The sequence below is a fragment of the Triplophysa dalaica genome, chromosome 1 (assembly GCF_015846415.1).
Source record: "Triplophysa dalaica isolate WHDGS20190420 chromosome 1, ASM1584641v1, whole genome shotgun sequence".
Classification (NCBI taxonomy): Eukaryota; Metazoa; Chordata; class Actinopteri; order Cypriniformes; family Nemacheilidae; genus Triplophysa; species Triplophysa dalaica.
The window spans coordinates 18,300,717-18,323,584 of record NC_079542.1 but is presented as its reverse complement, the minus strand read 5'-3'; the positions used below and the strand labels follow the sequence as shown (position 1 = coordinate 18,323,584).

Below are 22,868 nucleotides of genomic sequence, written 5' to 3'. Positions count from 1 at the left end.
CTCTTTGTGATTTCAGAAACTTTTATAGCATTTCACTCTGTGCACCAGCTGTCGGATTCAGCTGCATTGTTAAAGACACGGTGGCTTTGACTCACACCACTTCAACGCGCCTGTGATGCCCCAAAACTGACAAGGTTTTGAGGCGCTGTGGACGGGCTCTCCAGTAGATTTATCCGAATGAGGATCTCATTGATTACATGAGCTCACCGGTCAATGCACTCATCCCCTAAAATTACCGCTTCACGGCTTCATTGGTTGAATTTACGACGACACATGAACAAAAACAAATACAGCGGTTGTAAAGCAAAAAGCCGGCGAATGCTGTCAGTTTCGCAGCACGGCCCTAATGCATTTGTTAATGTGCACGCGCTTTGTATTTGTTATCGACCTCGTCACTTTCTGGATGCATTATTCATGAGTTCATCTGCACCGACGAAGAGTGAGTAAAAGTATCCCGAAGTAAAGCACTAACCTGCGGGGCCTAGCGGGGGCTGCTGCCCGTCCTCCCCAAAGATCAGTCTGAAATCCAGCTCTTCATTCCCGGGGCAGTTTGCAGTAGTCATCGGGTTTGACAGCTCGGGCTCACCCGTCAACGTACGCCGAGTCTTTAATAAACTCACTACATTGACTGATAATGAAGGCAAAACTTTTCAACTTTTCCTACGTGCTGTATTTCTCTAACTCCGAGCAGAATATTATTATTGCGCGAAGCTTCTCTCTCTCTCAAGATAATCCGGACTTCTCGACCTACCACGGAGTTTGAGGGGACTCGCAGCGACTTGAACTTTTTGCCCGTGGCGTGAAAGGGGAGGTGAGCTTCGTGCGTCAGCTCGACCGTTGATCGAGCTCTCCGTCTCGCGCTCCTATCCCAACTTTTACTAACAGCGCGTGACAGGGCAGTTCCAGCGGTGACGTCAGAGGAGTCGGCAGACAACATAAGCGCGGGCGCGAGCACACGCGCGCATACACACACCACTGGTTAGTGTGTTTTAAAGAGGGTTTATGGGTCTTGTAGTTTGTGTGTATTCGGTCGGATGGAGCCCGTCTCATTTAAACCCCACGTTGCATTTTGTTGTCAATGCATAACATGAATAAGTATAACCTTAGAGTTGTCACATGTAACTTTAGGCCTACATAATAACAAAAGTCAAATAACACAAACTAGTGGTTTTACATATTGCACACCCGAATAATTTTTGTCAAATTTTACAAAAATATTCAAGGTTGCATTATAAAAACAAAATCCTAATCATCATATTTTTGTAATAGTTTTTGGGTAAACACGTGAATGTAATATACAGTAGCCAGAGAAAAGGTTCAATTATATATTTTTTTCATGCATTCTTTTACATTTAAGCTATTTGTGCATGCGCACATATATTTTCTATGCATAAATATATTTTTGAATATTATACACAAATTTATTGTCCTCAATTTAGCTGCCTAAAAACAGACGCAAAGCCATTATATCAATGAGCAATGTTTAAATACCCTTTTTGATTTATTTTTTAAATCTTGTGCAAATCAGTAGCTTTTTATAAATTCACTTTTTTATTCCCTGCTGTCCTTGACCCTTTTTGAATAGCCTTCGCCTATTTTGGAGTCGCTCTTATAAATAGAGAGGAGAATAGACAATGCTTCAAATCTCAAAGTAAATCTACATCTGCAAGTTTATTTAATATTTGCATATATCAACCATTTTCATTTAGGGCAATGTGTAGTGATTAGTGAGAAACACCTCTACAAAAAGTTTTTTTTCTCATATATGAACCTCATCTTCTCCTGTTTTGCATGAAAGTCAAATCCTGTTTTGCAACTATACAGTGAGGCATAAAATAAAAAATGAAAGAAAATACATGAATGCAGAATGACTGTGGGTCAGAAGTTTTCCATGTATTAAAACCAGACAGAAAAATGTGGAGAGAGAACCTTTATAGCAGTGTCGAGTAACATGGAATTGACAAAGATGAAAAAAAATGTTTCCTTGACGCATGTGGGCGTATAAATGCATATGCGCGTGAAAGCATATATATCACATTTCCTGTGGTCTTTATTTAATTTGATGTTAAAGTTAATCTACAGTACACATTAGACATTATCTTTCATTAAATACTCCCATTGCTGATAGTCTTTAATGGCTATAATTAGAAGAATTGATTGCTGTGTCAGATACTTAAAAAATCGAGACCTTTTTTTACAGATGCCAGTCACTTTAATACAGTATCTTGGATTTTAATCTTGGAAATAAAAAATTTAAATATGATCATAGTCGTACTATAATAATCTTTATTAAATCAATCACCTTTTTGCAAAGTTATCTGTCCTGCTTTTACCCATGTGTACAAACAATGTGTAAACACATACACAAACAAAATACCTTTCAATACTCACACGTAGACATAAAATCTTGCACATTTTAATTTTTTTAAGTGAAGCATGAGACCCCATAAAGTTGTTTTATAATAACAGAGGTCTCAATCAGTGTAAAAAGTATTATTATTCAACTATTATAAATCATGTGATTTATTAACTTTAATTTTATAACTTTAGAAATTGACACATACACATCTATTGTAAATAATTCCTAAGGACAATGGATTGTTCACCAAAATAAAAAGATTCTGTCATAATTTAATTACTCTTGTGTCATTCCCGTGTATGACTGTTTCTTCTGTGGAACGCAAAAGAAGATATTTTAAGAAATGTCTCAGTGGTTTTGTGTCCATACAAAGAAAGTCAATGGGGTCCAAATGCTGTTTGGTTACTATGAACTTCAAAATTTCTTCTATTGTGTCTCGTTTAAATTTACATGAGGATTAGTAAATGATGAAAGAATTTACACCTTGGGGTGAACTGTCCCTTTACTACGTCAACACACTTTTGAAAGGATCCTGCCAAAACTCATTGTTTACTATTCAGAATACCTGTGCTTCTTTTCATCTCTGATGACCTTTGTGGGAGGAAGACAGAGAACACGGTATCCGTGGATTGTGTAGGAGGGGGACGATGTGGTTTTTGATACTGTTTTCTCGTAAAGAGAGTTAAGAAGAACTTTCTACCGTCACCCAAATCCGGTTCAAAACTAGTTTTCTTTTCAAGTATTTTTGTTAAAGTAATATGCTATTTATTAATTTGCAAATGTGCACATGCATGTGCAGTATTAAGTGCAGCTAAACAAAAGTGTGCATTGGTTGGGATATTTAACAGGTATTGTGATTTGTTTAAATTTTTTATTGTTGGCATAAGTGGTGATGTGTATTTGATCACCTTTAAACTATATTTAAGATTTCAGCAACGACATCTGCTTTAAAATTCTAAACAGCATTTCTTTATAATTCATATTGAATTGTTTAGGAACAATAATGCACAATGATGCAGTAATTTAGTGTGTTTATCTTTGAAAGGTTCATCTTTCCATCTTTCCAACAAATAAGCAGAGCTAGACCAAATTTGAAATTAGAGTATATGTTGCATTAAACTAATTGTATCTAGTATTTAACACAATGCATACTTCAAAAATATATCTAGATTCATTTTCAATATTCCTGATACTGTATAATTTAACCTATGTAGAAGCAAATTATCTGTCTTAAAAAATACATGCATTCTTAGAAAAAGAAGACATTTTTCCAATGTCCCCAAACGGAGACATCAAAGAAAGACAAAGAACAAAACTCAACAAATTCTCTAACTAACTCACAAGACATCATCTTCAACTAATGCATGCTGCCCTCTGCTGTTCAATAAAGAAATGTAGCCATAGAACACCTGCTTTGTTTGAATTCTTCAAATTGAATTCTTCTCCCACAAAAGTAAAGTGAATAGAAAGTTATGTTTTTGAAACGAATGATGAAAAATTTGATTAGTTATAATTTGTTTCAAAATAGAATATAATCTTGTTTCTGAAGCTTACATTTACCACCACTTGCAAGCTTAATTACCTGTCTTAGAAATTGTACACTTCTTTATAGCTTGCTTTGATATGAATATATTTTTCTGAAAATACGACAAATTATGCCTGCCTATTGCCTACTATCCTAAACTGCTGTTTTTGTCTCAACATGAAGACAAACAGTCATCCTAGAGCACTGCTTCATTAAACTGACTAGGTTGTCTTTGCAGTGTGCTTTATAAAGCTGGGTTAATAATACAGACATGATGCTCGTCTAAATAAGGATGCTGTGGGGGACACAATAAACTTCTTCAGATAAAGCTGATTGCCTTTATCTGACTTTGACCCTTAAATTCACGAGCAGGCCTTAGAGGACACACAAAGGCCGTATTACTGATGCTCAAAGTTCTAACACCAATACAAAACCAAAAACGACAAAACTGAATGATTATCAAATCTAGTTCTAAAATTCCATGAAATTATTATGGCACCATGTCCAAAAACTTGTTAATAACAACGTCTTGTTTGTAAGTGACAATAAAGGCAGAAATTTCAATGCTTGAACAAACATTAAACCATGCAAATGGGCATATCTCATTCGGTTGTACCACAGAATTATCAACAGGGGGTAATAATGAGTCAAGAAACGACTTCACTTAAACCCTGGACTGTGTAACTGCTGTCAAAATAAAGTTCACTCTTGGATAATCTTAATATTATATATCTATATTATATTATATTATATGAAAAAAACAAATGAAACCACTACACATAAATGTAGATTACTTGTCCCCAGTCTCTGACACAGAATACTCTACTAGACGAATTTGTCTTAAAATAGTAAATATTGATACATTATGGTATTAAGATTATTAAAATAGCAGGTATTTTCTTTCTTTCATAACTTTTCACACTGAGCACAATGGTTCGCTAAAATGTGTCCCACAGTGATTTTAATGAAAAGCTCCTGCAACCCTGCGACCTCACTTTCTACTGAAGAGGAAAGAACACCAGAATTCTTTATGTATTATTAAAGATCATTTTAGTCAATGTATAGTGATTCAAAGAAAATGCCAACTTTAAAAAAGCAGACATTTATTGATCCTTGACATTTGGTGCTTTCCTTATTGAATAAATTCTTGACCGTAAACTGAACTCCTTCTCTTCCATCAATTGTACTTTACAAATGAATGAATTTTCCATATGACGAATTAATTCTTTTTAACTGCATGGAAGTAAAAACTAACCTTTATGAGATTCAACACATGGCACACAACATAGGACAAAAATGTGTATTTGCCAAAGAAATGGCCAAATCTAAAGTTTGGATTTTGTCAAATCCAATATAATCCTCATTATGATTACGCAGTCTTGAGTCCTCAGTGTTTGTTTGTTGGATGTGTGTCAGTGTTTTTGTGCAACATGTGACTCAGTCAATAGTCTGTGTGCCGCACTGCACCAGAGAGAACATCAATCAGATTGCTGATCGATGCAACATTTGGGAATTATGTCAGAGGATCAATACTAATCCCCCTTAACACACACACGCGTACACATACAAGACATTAGCCATGCTCTGCAGTCTCACTGTGCCACAGGCTTCCAGAGATACTCACCTTTAGTTTGTTGCATCCGACCACTGTGTCCATAAGCCCTGGTAAATGATAGCCAGTTCTCTATCAGATATGATAACTACACCAGAAGAGCTCCCTCCATATGTTTTTCTCCCCACGGCAAAAGAAGGACAAAACCCAGTGCAGACTACATCAGCTAAACGGAAAAACAGGCCTTAACCTCTGGTACTTTACAGTGTTATCTTAAATACCATCTTAACATGCTTGTTTTAGTCATATTGCATAAGCTCCTATGTTAAATGTTTAACATAAAGTCATTGATGAAGTGTATTCATTGCATGCGGCTGAATCCTTCTCATGAATAATTTAAGTGAAACTTCAACATAAAATGGACCTCAGCTTTAAAGCGAAGGCTGTTTTCAAGAAATGTGTGCTCTGTTAGACAGTGTGCCTCCTTGCCTGAGAAGTGATGCCTCTGGGAGATCTGCTGTAAAACCACTATCATGTAACCATCTCAGTGTCTCTTGAGGCAGCAGGGTGAAGCCTGTTTTGTCAAGCCAATAGCTTCCTGCGAAAAACTCAGATTCAAAGTTAAAGGGGTCAAATGATACGGCTAAAACGAATATTATCGGTTGTTTAAGATGTAATGCTATGTGTTTGCACGTTTTAAGGTTAAAAAACTGTATTTTCCACATACCGTGCATGTTTGTTTCTCCTCTTTCCCCCGCCTCTCTGAAACTCACAGATTTTTTCAAAGCTGATGGGCCAGTTAACCAGTGCGTAGTGATTGGTTAATTGGAATAGTGATAATACTGCAAGTGTGTGACGGCAATGTAAAGCCTCTTACCATATTTGGAACATCAGATTCCAAAGCAATTGTACTGACAGGTCACCCACCTTACTTGCGTATACTGGACATTTGGGCGGTATAAGTCAAATCATTCCACGAACTGATGTAGATTTGTGGGGGTGTGGTTACACGAGGTGTTTCAGGCAGGTCTGGATGAGCATTCGCTTTTAGATAGAATGTATCTTTTTTATCTTTATAGCACACCAAAGACAGAGAAAAACACAAATGACCCCTTTAAAATAAGAACATGTTTTAATTTTAATATCAGAATATTTGTCACGCATTGTGAAATCCACAGTGGACACACAGACATACAGTACAGATCTTCTTAATCTTGAGCCCCATTTCATAGTCAACCACCTTCAATATCATTTTATGACTGACCTACAGGCACTGATTAAAAGATATATTTTAAACATTTTGCATATTCATGCTGCGTCTTGATTTAAAAAATGAAATGTTTTGTTTTAGTGCACCTCAGCGCAGTAAATCTAGAAATAAACTTTTTCTTTTCTTCCTTGACATTTCAGGGAGCTTATCCATTATCTAGACTTCTCAATTAACCCAATAAATTGTGTTTGGCTTTGAATTCCTCATCAGCCCCCTGTGGTTACTCTCTATGCAGTGCTCTCTCAGTGCATTCAGTGCATAATTCTGTGCATGATGTATGATTTGTTTGTTCAAACTATTTCCTGCAAAAGTCATTCAGCGAGCGAAAAATAGCTCTAACCCGGTGCTTAAACATTTAAAACCAAGACAAGTAAATAGATTTATTTTGAAGAATACAAACCTTTAATATGAATATTAGGGAGACAAGGATGCAGAAGGAGAAAAACAGATAATGTCAGGGTGACCAACGAATTAAAGCAAATATCAACTCTATTTCATAAAGACAGAAAGAATTAGAAGCTAATTAAGGGAAGCATGATTTTTGTAGTGCAGAGTGAATCTATTTGGCCTTGGACGTGGTGAAGATAAAGAAATGTATGTTAAGTTTGTAGGTTAGATTGACTACAATAAAGAGATGATGGTATTTGTACTGTTTCATCGGTCTGACACTCAACATCAGAAAAACTCAATTCAAGGAAACACAGGACAGTTAATAACAACATTAAAGTCAATATGCCAGCTGCTTACGTTGTTTAAATCTATGAACAGCTAACAACACAAAGTTCTTTAAAGTTCTGAATGGAATACATTACCATACTAACTGCCTCGGGGGTTAAGGTATACATGTACAAAACCTTTCATCAGATCAACAGTGTAATATTAACACAAGTCGGTTAATCACAAGGCTTAATGTTTTTAATGAAAATTCTAAATGCCTGCTGTCTTCAAAATCATGCAGGAGATTACAGGAGATATGCAGTGACATTTATGACAGATAAAAATTGTTTCAAAAGAGGAAAATCATTTTCGCTGTTTTTTTACCTGTTTGGCATTCTTGTCTGGATGTATCCAGGTAAAACCACTGTATTGTGGTCCAAGTGTATGTTGCTTTTCCAAAGAGTTTCTCCAGAGTTTCAAAGAACTGTTGAGCCACCAGTTTATTCTGAACAGAAATGGGAAGAATTGTCCTACAAGACACCACATTTATTGTCATCTATTACGATATTGTGTTATTCTCTAAATTACCAACTACAGTTTACATTTGATATTTAACAGTTTAAATGTTATATGTCACATTTTACATTCAATAGCACAGCCAATCAAATATGTTACCAAGCTGTCACTGGGGTGGTACCCTTTCACCAAAAAATGGAAATTAGCACTGTTCTTCAAACATAGTTACGTATTAGTATTACCTCAAAGTACTGGAAACAATTGTAAACTTATCTTTACCTAAACAGTACATAGACATTATTAGGACCTTTTTAAAGGATACTGTCCCAGTGAAAGCTTGGGTACATTTTTTTACTTTTTTGTTTACATAGACTATTATTATGTTCTAACCACTTTAAATATTTCACAACACCTATGCCATATTAAATACTTCTAAATACAACATTTCCGTCTTAGAAATGTCAAGCTCTGGCCTGCTGTCTCTTTATCTTACTATAACGCCTGTTCTCAATCACACATGATTAAGAAAAAGTGTATTCAACACTTAAAAAACATTCATACAAATAAGTTAACCTAAAGAATTACTTTAACAAAAGCAACTTAAATATTGTGCTTATTATTTCAGAAAAGTTAACGCAGTGATCATCACAGTAAAGCCTATTTTTGTTACTCGTGGCTGACAGACTGCAGCAAATTCCGATAAACAAACACTGGAATAAAACTTTAACAAGACATCTGATGGGCTTAGTGATATTTATTCCAAACATGTAATTCTTTTAATGCCAAATTAGAAGGCTGTGGATAGAACATTCCTCTAAAAGTTTATCATAAAAGTCTAATTAATTTGTATTCTTAAACAATCGGTTCCTTTTACCGCCCTTAAACATTTATTATGTTTTCAATCTACCTACATTATTTAACAATGAATAATGATATATCATGATGTGTGTGTGTGATGCATAAATATTACAATTGCAAGCTTACTGTACGTAAAATGCAAAGAAAATGTGCATTACTCTGCTTAATTCCAACATTGCTGGGTTTCTAAAATCAGGCTGAAAAGAACAAAGAAAAGCCTAATTTAATAAAAATAAAATGAGAGAAAACAAAGTACTGCCAAATAAATCTGTGATGAAAAGCTCACGAGAGATATATGTGTGTCCGTTAGCATGTGTACAATGAGATCATTATATTGGTAAAGGTGACAATAAATCTGCAAGAGATGATTATCATGTAAATGTATTCAGAAGCGAGGAAAAATTATTATGACAGACCATCAGGACGATGAATCGTGAATAACTCTAAAATGTCAAATTGTGAACCAACATGACATTAGTTGCATGATTGACAGTTTAATTTCAAAACAATATTGAAGATTGATCTGCATGTTTCAATTACAATCATGACCATGACGAATGTGCATTTTATTAAAGCTGTGGCCAATTTAAATGCACTCAAAACATTGCATTTTTTTATATATGCTCCCTGAGTTTTGGCACATGCAGCTGACTTGTAGGTTATCTGGAGACAAAATATCATGCAAAATAAATTTTGCAAAGCAATGACAAAAATCTTGTGGGCACCAGTTCAATCAGAAACGACAATGAGAAAACAACTTGAGCAAGCAAGGCTTTAATTAAAACTACAAAGCAACAAACTGTGGAAAGGATGTCAAAACCTTTTTGTAAAAATTACTGTTTTTAGGTGGCATCGTATATGTAAGATTCAAACCGAAACAACAGAAAAGCTACAGAAACAAAGTCCTCAGTCCCTTCAGTATGCTGTGAAATCTTGTTTTCTTTAGCACCTGGTGCATGAAGACAACTCTTAATGAAATGAAGTAGTGCTGTCACCTCTCCAGATAGCAAGATCCAAATTGTGGGGCTCTGTGGGGATATGACTGTGGAAAGCAGGCCAAGATGTCTCCTGCAGCACTCTTGTGGGCAATTAAGACCACAAAAACTGTGCAGCAGGGTCTGACCAAACCAACACTCTACTTTTTGATGAACCTGCACACAGGGATCAGCATGACTTCCAGCACAACTGTGGCCTTCCAAACTAAGTGAAACAGAATAAAAAGAACTCATCTGTTAAAATGGATTTGTCACCAGAAAAAAGTCCATTACAGCCCCAGTCTGGCCCAAGGCATTCAGGAGTCTAAAGTTTGCTTTACTCTACTCAGAGCAGCACAGAGCCAATTTCTCATTAAGGAAATGTGCAAGAACCAGTCAGATGTGTTTGTCAATCAGCCGAAAAAACCCAGATTTAAGACAGTCATCTGTTCTGCTGTGCATCTAAAACATTTGCTGACAGCAAACATACTCCACAGAGCCTGGACACATTGGCAAATGTCATGCCTGATTGCAATGTCCATCCCTCTTGCTTATATTTCCTACTGGCAACACCTTATAATAATAAGGTTGTATTTGTTAACAATAAATGTATTTGCAAACATAAACTTAAAATAAGCAATATAGTTTAGTAGCATGAACTGATCCTTTATATGGTATTTCATGTTAGTTGTTCATGTTTGTACATTAACTGTTGTTCAGGTTCCAGTGTATGAAATTTAGTGACATCTAGAGGTGATGTTGCGAATTGCAACCAATGGCTCACTACAGCCCTCACCCCTCCCCTTTGAAGCACTACTGTGGATGACACAGGACTAAGATGTTGTCATGCTTGTTTGCCGAAGTAGATAACTTATTTAAGAAACATGCTCTGCAGAGCAGTTTGTCCATAACAAAACTACTACTGTACAAACAACATACCCGGGGTGTATAGAAATTGCTCATTCAAAGGTAATCATAATGCTTCATTGTGCAATCTCTTTATACACCCGAATACATAGCTTTGTATATTATATTGCATTTAGTCTATAGATCTTCCAAAAAATGACACACTGGACCTTTAACAACAAGCTACTCTGCACACAACAGCCAAAAACAAATGTTTAAGCTCTGTGTCGAACAAGCTGCATTATCTAGCATCACAAGTAGTGTTTAGCTGAGGCACAAAGGCCAGAAGGGGTCAAGGACCTTTCCAACAAAAATGCAAACAACAGAGCAGGTTTATTTGGAACATAAAAGCCTTTTTAGACTGTGAATGGTAAGAGCTGATGTGTGAAGTGCTTGGAGATTGTATGAGTGGGCAGCAGTTTCTGTTCTTTTTGACAAAACAATATATTTGGTGTAACACAACAGCAATTGTGTTGATGTAGCAGACATCACTACTTTGAGGCAGTTATTAAGTCACAGCATCTCATGGGGATATTGTGTTTAAACCATAATTGCTATCAACCTTAACACAAACAAACCTTTTCAGAGGCAGGGTTTATCCCAGCATTTATCATGGTTTTGTTGTTGTCTCGTCGCAATAAATAATGAGTTCTTGGCAAGAATGTTAACGAAAAGAAAATAAGGTAGCCTGTAGTTTGTCTCTCGTAAACATATGGAGTCCTCACAAACCTTTAATGGGTTATGTTTTGGGATGTTGAGATGGACACAAAATTTCCTAAATCTGATAACCAATACCATTCTGCCCCATAATCGACAGACATTTTATATCATTATTTACAGACCCAAAGAAATCCAAATATTTGTATCACTCTTTATTTGAGTACAAGGGAGCAAAATAATGAATGCTGGTGGGGGTGTGAGTTTCCTCGCCCCACTCAGTGACTCTGTCTGTGTAATTAGCTTGAGTGTTGATAAAAAGCCACATGGGAAAGCAGATGGAAAGCAAAATGAGACGAAGGAGAAAGATGTGAATTTTCTGAAGACAAATACTCAGCCAAAACTGAAGGGCTTCAGACAAGCACCTGATTTTAATCAGGATTTGAATAGAAAACAGCTGGTCAAACTAAGAGACGGATTTAACTTTATAGAGTTTATTATTTAAAAGTATAACGAAGCCATCAAATTGATGTAACCTAGTGCCAAGCACATTAAAAAGTAAAAATTTGGGCATAACAAAATGTGATTTTGTTGCCATTAAAGAACGTTCTATCTACATTGTAGGGAGACCGAAAGGCAAGTCTAAAGGAATTCATACGACAGGTCTTTGCCCTTAAATGCACTATGCAAAGCTATGGCATTGATTGTCTACATCTAAAACGTATAAAGAAATGCTGTTTGTGATAAAAATCAAACGTTAATATGTAAATGTGCTGTGACAAACCTGTAACAAAACTAGCCTGTCTGTTTTATTTTTCAGATCTGGGAAATTATATGTTTCCTCTCAAATAGACAATACTGTGGCCAACAACAACAATAACAGCCTGAAGTGTACAGAAAGATGGCCTTGCAATGCAATAAATATTCATTCTGTTTTTCCAGGGTTGAAAAACAACACTGCTATTTTTAAGGCTGGATGAGATACCCGAAATATGTCTTGGTGTCCATTTTGCAAATATAAAGAAGAACATGGAATTTGAAGAAAGCTATGACGAGTTGGTGGATAAGTTCTTCACCGAAAGGAGTAAGAGGCTTACAGAACTTTAATTCTGTGGAAGTTCATCGAGAAATGTTTTTGATATTTATTTAGCTTTAAAGGTTTTTTTTTTTGGTTTAGTGGTCGCTGGATGTTGGTTTGATCACATCAGAGGTTGGATCTCAAACAAAGACAAATACAACATCATGATCCTGACTTATGAAGAGATGATGTTGGTGAGAATTGTTTGGTTGGTTTCTCAAGTCTTTTGTTTTGAAAATGTAGTTAATGCTTCCATCTTTTATAAGGACCTCAGATCCGTCATTGTGAAAACCTGCAAGTTTGTGGGGAAGAATCTGTCAGATGAAGCAATTGATAAAGTGGTTGAAAAAGCTTTTTTCAACACCATGAAAAAAAACCGCAAAGCCAACCACAAATTCCTGTCCTGTGAATATCACTGATCGGCCAAAAAGGACTTCATAGGTGTCATAGTATTATTTAAAAGGTTTTATAAAAGTTATGTTATTTAATGTAAGGGATAATGTACTGGGAGCCGGTTGTAAACGGAGAAATTAAGGGGCTTGTTTCCAGATAACAGCCGGCTTCTTAGATATTATCTTGCATATTACGCGGCTAATTTCCAGATGAGAAAAAAACGTTGAAATATTGCAGACCTTAAGCCACTTATTTTTGTTTTTAAGGTAAGAAATGACATTCAAATGTCACAAACAGGCAATTCGTTAGGTTTCCTGTCTAGTGTGTCTTTGTTTTGTCTTTGTGTTGATGTTTTGTTTTGTCGTGAGCACATGGCATTGTTTTGACACCCAGTCATGTGCTCTTTGTCATTATGATGTGACCCCGCCCTCTTGTTATCCTGTTAATTATCTTGTCATGTTTTCATTCTCCTCATCTGTTTCTGGTCATTGTCTTCTCTGTCTTTTCTCTCTCCTCTCCTGTTCCTCGCTTGTGTTCTAATTTGCCTATTAAATCCCCTTCGTTTCTCTTGTCCTGTGTAAGACAGTTTTGAATGTGTAGCTAGCTATGACATAGTCTTGTCTTAATCGCGCTCTCAGTCTTACCTCGTCTCGTTCAGGGTCCAGTGCCTCCAGCACCTCCCGCTGACCACTCGTCCCCTCTTGTGAGCTTCTCCCCCTTGCGGGCTCAGGTGTCCTGGGGTAGTCTACACCTCTCCCAAAGTGGGTTCATCTCTCCCTAGTGGGTTTATCATCAACAGGAGTTTTCCACCAGCCACCGCTCTCTCTCCCTGTCCAAGCACTCCAGCCTGTTGCCCCATCTAGAACTGTGTTGTTTTGATGTGGCTCTGTTTTCACCTGTTTTATTTAATAAATTGTTTTTTCCCCGCACCTGAATCCAGACTCATTCCTGACACTATTTGGTTTAATCATTTATAAATATAATGTTGTATATGTTTTTAAAAGATGTATTTATATTTTACAAACCTGCAAATGTAGCGACTGGCCAATCAGAATCAAGCATTCCAACATTGTTATTATATGTTATGTTATGCAGCAGGTGCATAGGGGCCTGGGGGATTGGGGGCCTGCATCCAAGTTTTAATCATGGCCGTACAATACTGTAGAAAATGACTAGATGACTGATCTCAGATTTCAGGCACTTTATTTTCTAAACAAAATAAAGAAAAGATTTGAAAATGGCTAAGAGGTGTTTATAATAAAGTATTATAATAAAGTAACAAAATATTTTGTAAGTATTTTCTGAACAGAATAAATATGATGATAATGTATGATAATGATACTACGTTCTCATATCTTGTCTCTGTGGTACGGAACATATTATTACTTCACTCTGGAAGATTTTCCCGAAATAATAAATGAGACCACGTTCCAGTGGATTCTCCCGTGAGTCGCATCCCTGTCGCATCTCATTTACGCGAGCAAATAGCGCTAAAAGGATTGGAAGAAAAAGTATGTATGTGTACATTTGTTTTTACAAATGCTGCAGATGTCTAGACCCCCGCACACACAAAGGGAATTTTCCTATGTTATTTGTTAAAATAACATTAAAAAGACATTTAAATAAAACTTTTTTTCAACAGGGTTTATTTAGTTAGAGTATGCATCTAAGACACTCTTTACATGTCTGTCAGTCAAAGACTACACAGCTATAACATTAAATCACAATTTAATTAAAAAACACATGCCTAGAAGAAGCTATTTCTTGTCCTGATATAATTATCTGTAATAAAGCAAATTCTGCTTTCACAACTGGGTTTTCATGAATGTTTCACCACCCTCTGTCTGTGCAGAACAGACAATGTGTCCTAGTAGTGTGTAGTTTGAATGGTTAGAATGGTTTGTATCTGTGCTATAGTGGGCTAAATTTTATTATGATTACGTACCATCCCCACCTGATTTATACAAAGGGCAGGCAGTGTTGTTATCTCCCTCCTGTTCAAAAATGCTGAAGCACTCAAAATACATTTCTTTGATTTCTATCTCAACTCAACACCTGTGGTGAGTGAACGTATTGGGTGCGTACTCCATACAAAGTAGAATGCAGTTGGACAGACAACAATGTGACAAACAACTGTATGACTTTACAGACTTAAGTGACAATATGTAGTGCAGATGAACAGTGCAAAGTATAAATAGATGGAATGTACAAAAAAGTCAATATACATTATACACATATGGACAGTATATACACAATATACACATTAGACATTGAACATACACATTAAATATGCAGGTGTACACATAAACCTGTTTGTATTCAGCCGGTTTGTGTGGGTCGTTGTTAGTGACCAGGCCTATCACTGTCATTTCACAACGGTACTTCTATTGGTAACATTCGAGTCAACTAGAGCAGTGGTTTTCAATCCTGAGCCTGGGGACCCATCACTCTACACAGTGACGCAGTCGATTACCAACCTTTTTCAAGTGCTTCTCTTTCCATCATTATCCAGAGACAAGAGCTCAATAGTTTTTAAGTATTCTCAATAGTTTTTAAGTATTCTTTCTAAGTAACAATTCTAAGTAAAGTTAAAAGGCTGCTACATTACTATTGATTAAACAACAAACTCCCTCTAGTGTCTCTTTCTTTCTCTCGCTCACAGGGACACATCACAGGGAGATGTATACGTGAATACACTTGGCCTTCTTAAACTCAAACCACAGGAGTTTGTTTATCTCCCCTTGCAGACACAGCTGAATGTCTGTGTTAAAGTGAATGCAGGTCAGTAACAGCACACCTCTGCGGCTTTAGGTTAGAGCACACATTAATGAAGCTGTCAGGGGTTCATAACAAATTTGGGCAAATTGCTGATTACTTATTCCTTCGAGTATGTGAAGCAAACATTTAAACCTTAAGTGGTAAAAATTAAACCTTATGACTTAATTCTGTTTACCATGGCAAATCTTAATCTGGCAAGACATAGGCCTACGCTGGGGATGAGTCAAATGTTTATCACATTATTAAATGAATATGACATACATTTATAAATATTTCTGCATTGTTAAAATAATTGTTCCGCATCACTTTGGTTGTATTTGTTGGACACATTTTAAAACATGTCTAGAAATTAAAGCAAATTTAACCACCCCTATTCTACGCCATTTTGTATTATAAATAGTGTGAGTAGTGCTTCACATTGAACATTTTCAAAGAAGTGAACTTGAAGTACCCGGATGATGCAGTTTTTCTCGAAAATATGTGTGGAACTGTGGATACTTCACGCACTCAACGGCCGCAATAGCGGAAAGGACGCGGGGCTATCGGACGCTGCTCGAACAAACCTCTCCTGCAGAGTGATATTGCTTCAATCTATTGATGACTAAAGCAATGCTGGGGGAAAACAGATTAAAACTCCATTAAATGTACAATGTACAAGTTTAATTTTTATTCACACGCATTGTGCCGTGAGATTGACATCATTTTAGCTCTTTAAGCAAACCAAAATACTTCCGGTTAGCATAAACCCGTACAGTATTCCATTTGGGACGTTACTGTGAATACACTACATGGTTGAGTGCATAGTGGATAGTTTAAGTGCATAGTGTGTCATTTGGGCACAGTGCGTAAGTCTTCGCCAATGAGACTTTTATTTTGCCGTCACAACGTGGGTAGGGTGTACGTCATCATTCCTCGCCAGGAAAACCCGATGCTGTCTTCACGTGAATGTATGCTGCATTTGTCACATAAAACTACAAACCAATGTATGTATTTCAGATGTCAAGCGATTATACCATTAACTTTTGATTCTAAATTACCGAACAAGAATATCCGCGATGCAGTTCGCGAAGGTCGGAAACGTCGCTTTTCTCTTCAACAAACAGTTGCCAATAACGCGCAGTGCTTCTATTGCGCGCTGTTACGTTCCGTTAATCTGTGGACACATCGATGCAATGTTTGCGTCAGTACGCAGAATGACAACAGCTGCCTCGCCGGCTGTGGTGATCCGCATACCGAAACGCATGCAAGAACGCATAGAAAACATCAAACAAGTGCAAAGCAAAAGAACTAACAAGCTCCCAACAGTCAAGGCTGGCAGACTGCTGATCAAGAGCAAGAATCCTCAGCTAAACCAGTCTGTCGGCTATACCCTTGGGAAATTTGAACAGCCAGTGCTTTCCTCTAAGGGATGGAAAAGCAAGGAAGCACTAGGGGATTATTTCACCATAAACAGCATCCAGAGCGCACCACCATTCATTGTGACACACAAGGGTGAGGACAATGACACTGCCGGTCACAAGACATTTGAATGCTTTCATATTTGTCCAGAACTGGTTGAGACATTACAGAGCCTGAATATAATTCACCCCACGACAGTGCAGATGCAAACCATTCCTAAAATACTGAAGAGGCATAACATTCTCTGTGCTGCTGAGACGGGGAGTGGTAAAACATTGGCTTATCTGCTTCCCATCATCCACAAGCTGCAGGCGGAAAAGAGGTTAGAGACGTTCACAGATGCGGAGAGACGGATTCAAGCTGTGGTCATAGTCCCATCACGGGAACTAGCGGAACAAGTAACATCTGTGGCTCGTTCAATAGGCCAGCGGTTTGGGCTTGTGGTCAAAGCTGTGGGTGGAGGCAGAGGTGTAGGAAACATCAAAGCGACATTCTCACACAGCCAACCAGATGTGCTGGTGGCAACCCCTGGTGCCCTTCTAAAGGCCCTATGGAAGAAATTTGTCAGTTTGAGCGAACTGAACTTCCTAGTGATCGATGAAGCTGACACCATGTTTGATGCTAGTTTTGCAGGCATGCTTGAGAAAATTCTCTCCCATACCCAGGTGGCATCCAGGCTCTCCGAGACTGTCGGGTTCACCCGTAAAGCTCAGCTGGTTGTCGTTGGAGCTACGTTTCCTGGTGGTGTCGGTGAGATCCTCAGCAAGGTGACGGACCTGGGCAGCATGGTCGTTGTTAAAAGCCAGATGCTACATCATCTCATGCCACATGTAAAGCAGACGTTTCTGAGGGTGAACGGTGCTGACAAGATCCTGGAGCTTCATCAGGCTTTGAAGAAGGCCGAACAGGAGCACAAGGGTGTTCTGTTGTTTTGCAACTCCGCGTCCACCGTAAACTGGCTGGGCTACACGCTGGAGGAAATGGGCGTTTGTCACATGAGGCTCCAGGGAGAAATGCCTGCTGCAATGAGAGAAGGTATCTTCAGAAACTTTCAGAGAGGAAACGTTGATGTTCTCATTTGCACTGATATAGCTTCAAGAGGCTTAGACACACAGAGGGTTGGACTTATCGTCAATTATGACTTTCCGGAATCTCACACTGATTATATCCACCGAGCAGGCCGTGTGGGGAGAGCAGGTTGCTCCGGTGGAGGAGAGGTGCTGAGCTTTGTTACCCACCGCTGGGATGTTGAACTTGTGCAGAAAATAGAGACAGCTGCCAGGAGAAGAACATCTTTACCTGGGATGGAGTCTGAAATAAAAAATCCCAGCCATAAAACGGATTTATCAATTGAGTAAAAGGTAGTCTATTGCATCATCAACTAATGAGCGTTACATAAAAATGGAAAGATTTGAGATATTTGTTGTACTTGAGTCTTTATAATAAACCATTTAATATGAAAGTTTGCTTTTTTACCCTTTAGTTTAAATGAATTTCATATTTCTGATCATTTTTATTTTGTACGAACCCCTCTATGTCACATTAAGGCTTCACGCACAAGCCATTATTTGAGGTGTTCAATAGAGAACAATAGTCTAATTTGAAGAGCGCACAAAACCCAGATCATTCAAATGGTCTTGAGACTAAAACATGTTTACATTAGGCATTCTAGCGTTTTCCCATAGCTGATATGAAGCAGGTTATTTATGTGTTTATTTTAAACCAGCAATTGTTATCTTCTCTGTTATGGGGGTGAGATTGATAGAGAGGTCTGAAAGTAAGGATACATGCATCACTACCACTGTTTATTATCCCTGCACAACAGGAGGGTTGTCATGAGATAAATTTGAACTTTGCAGCAGTGTTATTGAGAAGGGAGCTTTTCATAACATTGATTAGAAGAAGCATAAACAGTTAGCCGTGAGGCGCTCTGATGGGCTTAATTCAAAGTAAATGATATCTGGTCAGCTGAAGCAAGCCCTTTTAAAGCAAAGATACATATGCATAATTTCTCCATTTTGATAGTAATATGCTTTAACTGATGCATAAAGGCAAACCATCAGACATATGATGTATTTGGACAGTGACTCTAATGTTGTTGACTTTGCTAAGTGCAGCAACTTTTTGGGTTCGAAATGCAACAAAGACTGTGAAGGTTAAAGTCCAGAGCTTTTACTCATAGGGACATTTGTTCACCGGGAATGCAGGCAAGGTACTGAGTTATGTATTGTATCATTCCATCTTTATTTTTCTAGATAATACTTATACTTGAGATATAATGCACAGTAATATGAATTACTTTTCAAAAGTCTACTCGTCTGCAAATCCACATTAGACGTTTATTTAATAAATGACACAGTGGAAAATCAAAAGTGTTGCCCCTGTGCGGAACGTAGCATTGTTTCTGATCCTTATGACGAATATCCAAAACTTGTTACAAATCTGCATTCTGACTGGAGACATTGTGGTTAATGTGAAATGTGTAAAAACAGTTTCATCTCTAGTGCTACTAAGAGCACTGCAGTGCTATTATCTCACCTACGTTTTTCCCAACATCAGCGCCGGCGTTTGACCGGGCCCCAGAGTTGAAAAATGCTCAACTTTGGGCAGGACGCTGCATCTGCAGTGGATGTTTTCTGCCGAGGTCCTGCCGTTTTCAGCAACATAAATGTGCCTCGGTGGACACAGCCCCTTATTGTGAGAGCTGCATTGTATTGGATATGTATTCTATAAGGATCAGAGTCATGATTAAAAACTATAATATAAACACCTGTTGGAAAATGTGCCATCCAGCTCCTTGTTACTTCAAAGGGAAGCTTCGAAACTCTCTTGACTCAATAGTAATGCTAAACAAGTCTGTGTTTATAAGAGCTTTTATCCTGGTATCTCACAGACGGGTGTGAGTAAGTATGACATACACAAAAAGTTTCCATTGGTCTTTTGTTTACAGCCCTGTCTGGTATGTCAAACAGTTACCCATAAGCATTTACTTTAGGTAGAGATACATCCACTTTAAATTCTCCCATACTCTTCATACTCCATTTGTTGTTCAATGAAATATATATTTTCTCTATACATAACATATAATCAATATAGTAGACATTATACACGTGAACCAATGTTACAGAATAAATACAAAATTACAGCACAATATTCTAATTTACAAAGTGTTCGTTCAAATACATAAACTGCACAAATGGTGTTCAGATTGGGTCATCCACAAACACAATCATGTTCTTTAGTGATTCTTTACAATATAATTAAATAGCCACATTTCTACAGGAGTTTATTATTTCCAAAAAACCTTAAACACACATTAAATATGTACATAAATAATGAAATAAAAAGAAGTCTACTGTCAAACACTAAAAACATTTTAGAAGCAAATGTCTTTGATAAATTAATTGGGTTTTCCGCGTCAAGGAAACTTAAACTGTCCTTGTTAGTTAGACCTTGGATGAAATATATAACATGAAGCAGAAACAACAAAACTATCTCTTCCCTGCTAGTAATATCTAAACAGTGATAAAGGGTTTCCTCCCTGAATCATATGTTAGTGGTAGAATGTGTTGTGGAGAAATTCTCCATGCGAATCCGCACCACTTTTTCCACAGGAGGAGGAGAGTAAAAAAAGCGGCATGTGAAGACCTGCTTGCAGGCTTTTCTGAAGTTTTCAGAAAGGAAGGCATATAGAATGGGATTGACACAGGAGTTTCCGTAGGCCAGGCAGTGTGAGATGATGCGGAATGCAAAGGAAGCATCGTTCAATGGGAACTGGCCGAACTCCACCCACATCGCTATGATGTGGTGTGGCATCCAGCAGATGAGGAAGGCAGTGACGACCAGCAACACTGTCTGAGCTGTCTGCAAAATGAAAACATATGTTGGTTAATCATATTCCACAAATCTTTAATGTGCAGATTTTTGCAGGTATTAGAGTTTTAATTTAAAAAACATCTCAAAGAACAATTTCATGAGTAATAATTTACACTCAACACAGTCTACAGTCTATACATGAATGTGAAGGTGTATGGGATTACAGAACTCCAGAAGCAGTCACTGTTTCAATTTTTTACTGCCTCGCATGGACAAATACAAGGAACAGGTTATGCAGATCCATTAAGACTGAATGAAAAAAGTTAAACATCTTTAATACTTAATCATCTGTGAACTTGGAAAACAAAACCATGAACTCTTAAGGGTCAATTTGTTGAAAGCTTTCCATTGATATATGGATTGTTAGGATCGAACAATATTTGGCCGAGATACAACTATTTAAAAATCTAGGGTGCAAAAAATCTAAATATTGAGAAAATCGCCTTTTAAGTTGTTAATCAGAAGCGCTGTAGCAGGCCGTTGTTTGGAGAAACAGGTTTGTTTTAATGCTCCCGAGAGCTGAAATCCTAAGTTCCCTTTCTGTCGGTCTCTCGACGTTGTGTCGAGAACGACAGATGGGGTTCGCCCTTGAGAACCAATCAACTCTGACTACTATAGAAAAGGCCAATGAAATTTGGCGAATGAAATTTGCATGCCGGGCTCCGCCCCCGGATATCCGGTATAAAAGGAAGCCGGCGTGCAGCATTCATTTACCTTTTGTTCTTCAGAGCCTTCGCTCATGACTACGAACTGAACGAATTCAATGAATTCTTCGTCTTCTTCTACTGCCGGATCTACGACGTGTAGCAGCGGATCGTCCCTACCTGCAGCGACCTTCCCCTGGGCGTCTCGGCAGTTCCGAGGGTGTGAGATTTATCTAAAAGTCCTTTTCAGGACTGACTGAGCATTCTCCAGCGCGGCTGTTCTCTTTGGTGCGGAAAGGAATGGATACGATCGCTGCATTAGGTGTGTGGGCGTCCAGCACACTGAAGCAGCGTTCGTTGACACATCTGCCCGCACTGCGGGTAGATTGTCATTCAGAAGTTGCGGTCACGGGTGGCTGTCTTCCTACGGGAACCAGCCACCATTTCGTTTGCTACCAGGGCTGTGACATCTGTGGCTACGGCCCTGATGACCACCCATGTTAGCAGCGTTAGTGATATGGGGAACTCTGCGAACGTAAACCCGCCAGCTAAGTGCTCACGGGCCGATCGCACCCCGATTCGCTTTTCTGAACGTTCCCCAACCGGCGGTGGCATACCGTCCGGATTCTCACGCACACACTTTGAGAACGACATGTCCCGCTGTTCTCTTGGGTGCGGCAGGGGACTGACACGATCGCTGCATTAGGTGTGTGGGCGTCCAGCACACTGAAGCAGCGTTCGTTGACACATCTGCGCGCACTGCGGGCAGATTGTCATTCAGAAGTTGCGGTCACGGGTGGCTGTCTTCCTACGGGAACCAGCCACCATTTCGTCTGCTACCCGAGCGGTGACATCTGTGGCTACGGCCCCGATGACCACCCACGTTAGCAGCGTTAGTGATATGGGGAACTTTGCGAACGTAAACCCGCCAGCTAAGTGCTCACGGGCCGATCGCACCCCGATACGCTCTTCTGAACGTTCCCCAAACGGCGGTGGCATACCGTCCGGATTCTCACGCACACACATCGGGAACGATGTGTGACGTAGATGAGATGTCGCTCGCAGCATCGGAGGGAGACTGACATCCGACTCTGACGAATCCGAGCTCCACCCCCAGCGGTCGAGTTAGGAGGAAGCAGAAATGTCATTCATGCTAACCCGGGGTTCCGGAGGTGCATGAGGAGCTGTGTAAAACTTGGAGCGCTCCACTCTCGGACCGCTCCAGTGAAAACCAGCTCCACCTCCCTTACTTCCCTCGATGGTGGGGCAGCCAAGGACTGCGTCGAGATCCCCCGAGTGGAACGTCCGCCCGCGGTGCACCTGTGCCGCGGACGGCTACCACCTGGGGGGAATCGGCCACGCCTACGGTCCAAAGCACGTAAGACTTCGGCATCACTGGTGTCGAGGGCTTGCGATGCCGCGGACAA

General features: G+C 38.7%; 4 protein-coding genes across 5 annotated transcripts in view; 2 read left to right on the top strand and 2 right to left on the bottom strand.

Annotated features, from left to right (window-relative positions):
• Positions 1 to 885, bottom strand: part of nfatc3a (nuclear factor of activated T cells 3a) — a 70,169-nt gene extending 69,284 nt beyond the window's left edge. For both annotated transcript variants that reach the window (XM_056743857.1, XM_056743867.1), the window contains exon 1: positions 473 to 885. In XM_056743857.1, coding sequence (XP_056599835.1) covers positions 473 to 563 — 91 coding nt within the window. In that variant the 5' untranslated portion in view covers positions 564 to 885. The remainder of the gene's footprint in view (positions 1 to 472) is intronic.
• An 8,913-nt stretch (positions 886 to 9,798) lies between these two features.
• Positions 9,799 to 12,771, top strand: LOC130426150 (amine sulfotransferase-like). The gene is made up of 4 exons (XM_056752769.1): positions 9,799 to 9,941; positions 12,246 to 12,358; positions 12,452 to 12,546; positions 12,619 to 12,771. The coding sequence occupies exons 1-4, from the start codon at positions 9,799 to 9,801 to the stop codon at positions 12,769 to 12,771; spliced, it is 504 nt and encodes a 167-aa protein (XP_056608747.1).
• Positions 12,772 to 16,419: 3,648 nt separating this feature from the next.
• On the top strand, positions 16,420 to 18,383 carry ddx28 (DEAD (Asp-Glu-Ala-Asp) box polypeptide 28). The gene has a single exon (XM_056754855.1). The coding sequence runs from the start codon at positions 16,579 to 16,581 to the stop codon at positions 18,277 to 18,279; it is 1,701 nt and encodes a 566-aa protein (XP_056610833.1). The 5' UTR covers positions 16,420 to 16,578; the 3' UTR covers positions 18,280 to 18,383.
• A 1,449-nt stretch (positions 18,384 to 19,832) lies between these two features.
• galr1b (galanin receptor 1b) overlaps positions 19,833 to 22,868 on the bottom strand; it is a 33,691-nt gene continuing 30,655 nt past the window's right edge. The window contains exon 3 of the mRNA XM_056754869.1: positions 19,833 to 20,785. Coding sequence (XP_056610847.1) covers positions 20,468 to 20,785 — 318 coding nt within the window. The 3' untranslated portion in view covers positions 19,833 to 20,467. The remainder of the gene's footprint in view (positions 20,786 to 22,868) is intronic.

Excerpts from the sequence above, each read along its gene's own strand:
- LOC130426150 (XM_056752769.1), top strand. The coding sequence starts at position 9,799 with ATGTCTCCTGCAGCACTCTTGTGGGCAATTAAGACCACAAAAACTGTG. Across the intron at positions 9,942-12,245 it reads ACTGTGGCCTTCCAAACTAA|GCTGGATGAGATACCCGAAA; the intron begins GTGAAACAGAAT and ends GCTATTTTTAAG. Across the intron at positions 12,359-12,451 it reads TAAGTTCTTCACCGAAAGGA|TGGTCGCTGGATGTTGGTTT; the intron begins GTAAGAGGCTTA and ends TTTTTGGTTTAG.
- ddx28 (XM_056754855.1), top strand. The coding sequence starts at position 16,579 with ATGCAGTTCGCGAAGGTCGGAAACGTCGCTTTTCTCTTCAACAAACAG.